At 36.9% G+C, this 6274-nt stretch overlaps 1 protein-coding gene across 1 annotated transcript; it reads left to right on the plus strand.

Annotated features, from left to right (window-relative positions):
- Positions 1-1077: 1077 nt before the first annotated feature.
- Sval1 (seminal vesicle antigen-like 1) lies at positions 1078-5548 on the plus strand. Its single transcript, NM_027832.3, has 4 exons — positions 1078-1200; positions 2664-2766; positions 4866-4977; positions 5270-5548. Exons 1-4 carry the CDS (start codon positions 1106-1108, stop codon positions 5413-5415), a joined length of 456 nt encoding a protein of 151 aa, NP_082108.1. The 5' UTR covers positions 1078-1105; the 3' UTR covers positions 5416-5548.
- Positions 5549-6274: the final 726 nt, after the last annotated feature.

Raw genomic sequence — 6274 nt, forward strand, 5'->3', positions numbered from 1 at the left:
TCCTACATAGTTACTGTAAACCTAAGTGTCATGAAGAACCAGTATACACGGTACTGGCCAGTTTTGTGTGTCAGTTTGATACAAGCTGGAGTTATCACAAAGAAAGGAACCTTCCTTGAGGAAATGCCTCCATGAGATCCAGCTGTAAGGCATTTGCACAATTATCAAGTGAGGGTGGCCTAGACCACTGTGGGTGGTGCCATCCCTGGGCTAGCAGTCTTGGGTTCTATAAGCAAGCAAGCTGAGCAAGCCAGGGGAAGCAAGCTAATAAGCAGCATTCCTCCATGGCTTTGGCACCCATCCTGCCTCTAAGTTCCTGCCCTATGTGAGTTCCTGTTCTGACTTTCTTTGGTGATGAACAGCAATGTGGAAGTGTAACCTGAATAAAACCTTTCCCCCCAAACTTGCTTCTTAGTCATAATGTTTTGTGCAGGAACAGAAACCCTGACTGAGACACACACGAAGTGAAGGTATCCAAGATCTTTCTGATAATATGGTTAAAATCATATCAACTATATATGTATACCCTAGTCACATATGACTTGTGACTTGAATATATGCCTTGAATTTTCCAGAAACATTCTCTGTATGTAAAGAATGGCCATCATTTCCTGCAAAAGATCACTATACCTAAGAACCCTAATTATTGGGGAATTGAGTAATAACAATATGCTGAGTCATTAATCAACTGCAGAATATTTTTGAGTTTGTGTTCTCTGAGTTATCAGGGAGGTGAGGCATGGTATCCAGAAGAAAAAGAGAGGTGGTTGAAGTTTACATTTCTCCACAGTAAGATCAGGTTAAGAACAGATGTTGCTTAAAATAATTAGAACTGGGTCTATCCTAATAATCCAAGAATTTTCTAATCTCATACTGAAAGAGGAGAAAATCCCATTTCTTATTAAATATAATCCATTCTGAGGTTCCAGCTGGATACTCACCCTTGTTACAGAAGAACAAACAGGATGGTAGTGGGAGGGATCATAACATATTATGCCATTAACTGACTAGACCTGCCCATCTGTTTCACTGTCTTCCTGCTGCAAATAAAAGGGGACATCTGGGTTTCAGACGGCCAAGGCTCACAAGTGTCAACTCTTACAGCATGGCTTCTCTTCAAATTCTCTCCCAGCCCCAAGCTGTTACACACTTCCTGATTCTGTGCTTAATTCTGGAGATTGCCTCTGGTCAGGATAATAGGTAAGGTACTACATTTTCTTCACCACCTTCTGAGAAATATGTTCCTACTTAAAGGGGGAACATATTGCATTCTTGCAATTTGTGGTTCTGCTATTGATTTTCTACACTGTGGGACATTACATAGCTTCTCAAGCCTATGTCCTGATACTAATGGCTGGGAGATAATTAAAAGACTTTGTTCAAACTGTGGTGTCTATATAGATTATAATCATCACTTTCATCAACATGACAATATGAGAGGTGAGCTTGTCCCATATTTTTGGGATAAGTTATGGACAAGATATAATTCAACTCTAATTCTAAAGTTGATGTGTGAAAGCAAAGAACTGAATGTTCAAGACTCCCAGTTGATGGAGTGGAATATCTTGTCTCATATAACAAAAAAAAACTAATAAATTCTCTATAGAAAAATTATCTAAATTGTTCAATGAATGATATGTCTTCGTCAACTCCAGTAGGCTGGACACTGTTGACCATACCTGGAGTAGATTTTTTTTAAACAAAAGAAAGAAATTCAGGAGCATTATAGTGTATCCTGCTCTTTTTAGACCCATTTCTTTGTGTAAGATTTCTTATGTGATAAATCTGTTGCCTAAGTCTATAACAAAGTGGGAAAGAAATAATATCAGATTCCAATTCATATAAGGAGAAAATGGTATGTATTTGATTTTTTGAGTTTTGAAAATAGGAAAACACTGATGTACATGGAGAAATCAGAGTCCGTTACCAGTCCACAGGATCATGAGGGGAAAAAGAAGCTATCAAATGATAAAGAATCCATAGAAGTTTGGATGAGAAAATTTTACCTGCTATGGAAAAACATTTCTGAAGAGAAGCAGAAAACTGAGAAACTAGGGCAATGATATCAAGATCATTTTATCATCCAACTTTTGCCAATTAGAGGTTTTGATGTCCCCTAATTTAGACCTAAAAGACCAGTGAAGTGAATAGAAAATATTGAGGTGAACCAATTATTACAGTAAAGACGTGTTCATCCACGTGTTTGATTTAGCAGACTCTAGGCATATACTATTCTTCTTCAAGTTCTGTTTTTAAAAGGAAGAGAACTTTGGAGAATTTTTAGATAATTGTAGAAGGAAAACAAAAAGGTGAGTACACCAAGGTAAACTGTAAAGTCAGAAGTCTCTAACCTGGAATTATGAATGGTGACAGAAAAGAGAATGTATCTTTGCCAGCCCAGCTTCCCACACGCGGTGACTAGGACTGCAACCTTCTATTCTGGTCTTCATTTGCTTCATCGTGTTGGATGTGTGCGTGTTGGCTAGAAACATGGAATACTTTGGAACTCACATGCAAAGTCCTTCCAGAGGAAAGGGTTGAACTTCTCAAGCATCTCCCTGATACTTGGCCTCTGGAGCTCTATCTGACTGTTCATACAAGAACACCCACCGGAGTCCGACTTTTTGTTTTGATTTTATGTTTCTGTTTTTCTACTGATACAGGAACAATCTGCTTTCACTAAATTTGAAAGTTTCTTCAATGAACAAGGCAAATGAATTTGCAGTAACACTCACAGTTACAAATAACGTGGATAAATGCATGGTGGTAAGTGAATAATTGAGAGGTAACATGAAAGCGAAGTATTATAGTTAAGACATTGCAGTGATTTGATATTATGCTAAATGTTACCCTTTTATGTTTTCTGTGTACATAGATTTTAAGCTAAGTGAAATTGTGTTTTAAATGTATGTGTTACAAATTTTATTCTAAAAGTAAAGTGATAGGGTTGTGAAGGATAATGGTGAGACAGGGATAAGCAACTTCAAAAAGAACCTAGATAAAATTTTAGAGTTAAAAATTACGGGGTAAGTGAAAAATCAAGAAAAATGCCAATGAATCAAAGATAAATATGATTGAATAGCAGTGAAAAGGAAACACGATGGACTTACAGTCTTCTCTCCACTCACCTCTTGATTCTACGCCATGAATTAATGATGGAGATTCATGAAGATACAGATCAACACGCTTTTGGCAGGTACAAGAAATATAGAAGAGAGGGGACTGTGCACTGTCCCTCAGTGTGAGAGCTTACTTTGCCCCCAATAAGTAGAGATACACATTCTCTCCACCTTTATTCCTAGGTCTCCTTTCTTCTTCAATTGTTTCCAACTATTCATCTCCTGCTTGTTCATGACATAAACCTCCCCAATTTCCTAAACTTCATGTAAAAGAAACTAAAAATTGCAAGGAATCAATGAAACACAGACCCAATTCTACAACTTATTTAAGGTTCACAAACAACAAAGTTAAAGGAAGAGGAAGAAGACTTAAAATATTTACATATCAAATGAAATTTTGCAAACTGTCCCTAATACTCAAACAAAAATGATGCTAGAAATACTTTTGGCTCTGGTGTTGTCAGATACCCTAAAGTTCTCAGTTTTCAGTTTTTTAACACAGATTTCTTAACCCATTTTGAAGTAATTTCTTACATCTGACCATTGACTAAAAGATTCATATCCTTGGACTGATGAAATACAATGCCTAAGTACTAGGCATCCAGTAATTTTCAAGCACGGGTTGTTTTATTTGTATAATAAACATGTTGTTTAAATTCTAAAATAATACCTTTGACTCAGAAAGCACAAAGACTGAGAAACTCATGAAATGATACAGGTATCAATATTTTCATCATATAATTATAGGAAAAATGTCAGTGTAACATATACTATATCTTAAAGCTGGGTAACTAAAGTCAGAGAGTATGAGTTATAAACTATGGTCTGTTTATTAACCTTTTTTATACTCATTTCACCACAGCAGAGTAGAAACATTTTGTCTCTTCCCTTAAAGCCACATGGTGGCTTACAACCATCTGTAATGGGATCCAATACCATTTTCTGATGTGTCTGTAGAGAGCAACAGTGTACTCATATACATAAAATAAGTAAATAAAACTGTTGCAAATGAAAAAAAACCGCTTCTTGGTTCTTGAAAGGTTTTTTCACTCCCTTTTGACTCTGATTTGGATATCTTCACCCTCAGACTAGATGAAAAACTACTGCTGTCCTAAATATATGCAACAATATTCTTTGTTGTCCTTAAGTTACAGAAATAAAGCACTTAGTAATCTATCCCACAAACTGGAGACTCAATGGTGGTGAGGAGCAGGCACATATGAGGAAGCCATGGTGAGTTCCTGGACCTGGGTGCTGTTAAGAGCTACGTCCAAGTCTGTGGTTCTGCTGCACCTGGGGTCTGTGTAAATGTCTATGGTCTGAGTTATAAACAAAGGGCCAAGGAGCTGTCCATCATTTGGACGGCCACTGGAGGTAAACATGCCCAGCTGCCCCACCCCCAAAATACAAAACAAACAGACACACATGCAGCTTCATTCCATTAGATAGAAACATGTAATATCTTATAAGTTCTAAGAAAACCTTTTGAATTTCAGTCATTCATTGTAATAGCAGCAACAACAACAACAAGAATCAGTGGTTTTCCTTCTTACACTGAATGGAGCTAAATTTGAATTTGACCCATAAGTCACAAAAATATGCTAAGCATCCAGTATATACAGCTAAAAGGAAATACTCCTCCATTCCTATAATGCTCTGTGAATTGCTTATTTTCCATAATGATCAATACCAGGCTGCATTTTCTATATTGACACCATTTAACCCTTCCCCACTTTATTTCCTTAGGTGAAAATCAGTATTGAGGACAATCCGAACATCAAATATCTTTCTGCTAAAGCAACTTACACTGCTTGCATTTGTACTGTAAACAACTACTTCTGGGATATTCAAGTCTTTGGTAAGTGGCAATAATTTGTATAAGAGTGAATGTCAGGATGAGTCAGAGTGGGAAGAAAATAAAAGAAAGCATGTTGTAGCAGGAAGAAATGGAGGAAATGACTTTCTACTGACAAGAAGCCAAACTGAAAGGAAATGAGGGACAAATGATACTAAAGCTAAGGGAAGGGAGTTCAAACAGCAACCATACTTTGCATATAGGGCTAAGAATTAGAGTACACTAAATCCAGAAGTGGGTTTGGATGAAACCATGTGGAGTTCATGATTTAATACTTATACTTTCTTTCCTGTAGCAAATACTGTTTTACAAGGCAAAGCAGAAGTTGTTTCAGCTAAGGAGATATGTCCTGATGGTGAAAACATATTTCCAGTAACTTCTTATGTTGAGACGGTTACAGGTGAAATCCTTGTAACACCAAGAACTAGATGTCCCCCATAGATCCATGGCACCAAACCACCTGAGGGAATACATAATCTTTTCTATCAATTTCTGTAGTAAAATATAGGTTGCCGTAAAAAATTAACCCTGAAAAATATCAGTGAGATAAATAAACTTCTACATCTTCAAAGTGAACTATTTGCATCTTTTCCCCATGGATTGCTACCCTATTTGCCTTATGGCCAAAGGTTTAATTAACACTGTTTTTTTCCAGGACACAATTATGACAGTTATGTAATAAGCATTTAAATTCTAATGAATGAGATCAGAACTGGTTCTTGACACTTAGCATAAAAGAAAAAAATACTCAAGTCAGGATAAGCAACAGTTTCCAGAGAAACACTAAAAAAATCAAAGTAGAAATGTAAGAGATTTCAAGTTCTTTTACCATGACAATTCACTACATCCATCTGTGCTGCTCAATTATCTGATTCATAACTATCTTTTCACCTACTGTTCAGAAAAAGATTCAGAGCATATGCATTTGAATGTCCACTTATTTTACATATTATGACTTTAATTTTCTTGACGTAAGGAAAATTCAGCATCTAGAGTGATGCCAAGTATAAGTTTGATATAAGGGATCCCGGAAACATGATGTACTGCCTGTGGAGGTTTATTATTTATTTTTAAAAATAATTTTTATTGGATATTTTCTTTATTTACTTTTCTCCTTTCCCAGTTTCCCACCATCCTGGAAAACCTCTATCCCATCCCTCCTCTCCCATGAGGACATGGGACATGAGGGTGTTCTTCTCCCCACCTGCCCACACACTCCACCTCCCTGCCCTCTAATTCCCCTACACTGGAACATCTATCGAATCTTCATAGGACCAAGGACCTCTCCTCCCATTGATGC

This window comes from Mus musculus, chromosome 6 (genome assembly GCF_000001635.26).
Source record: "Mus musculus strain C57BL/6J chromosome 6, GRCm38.p6 C57BL/6J".
Classification (NCBI taxonomy): domain Eukaryota; kingdom Metazoa; phylum Chordata; class Mammalia; order Rodentia; family Muridae; genus Mus; species Mus musculus.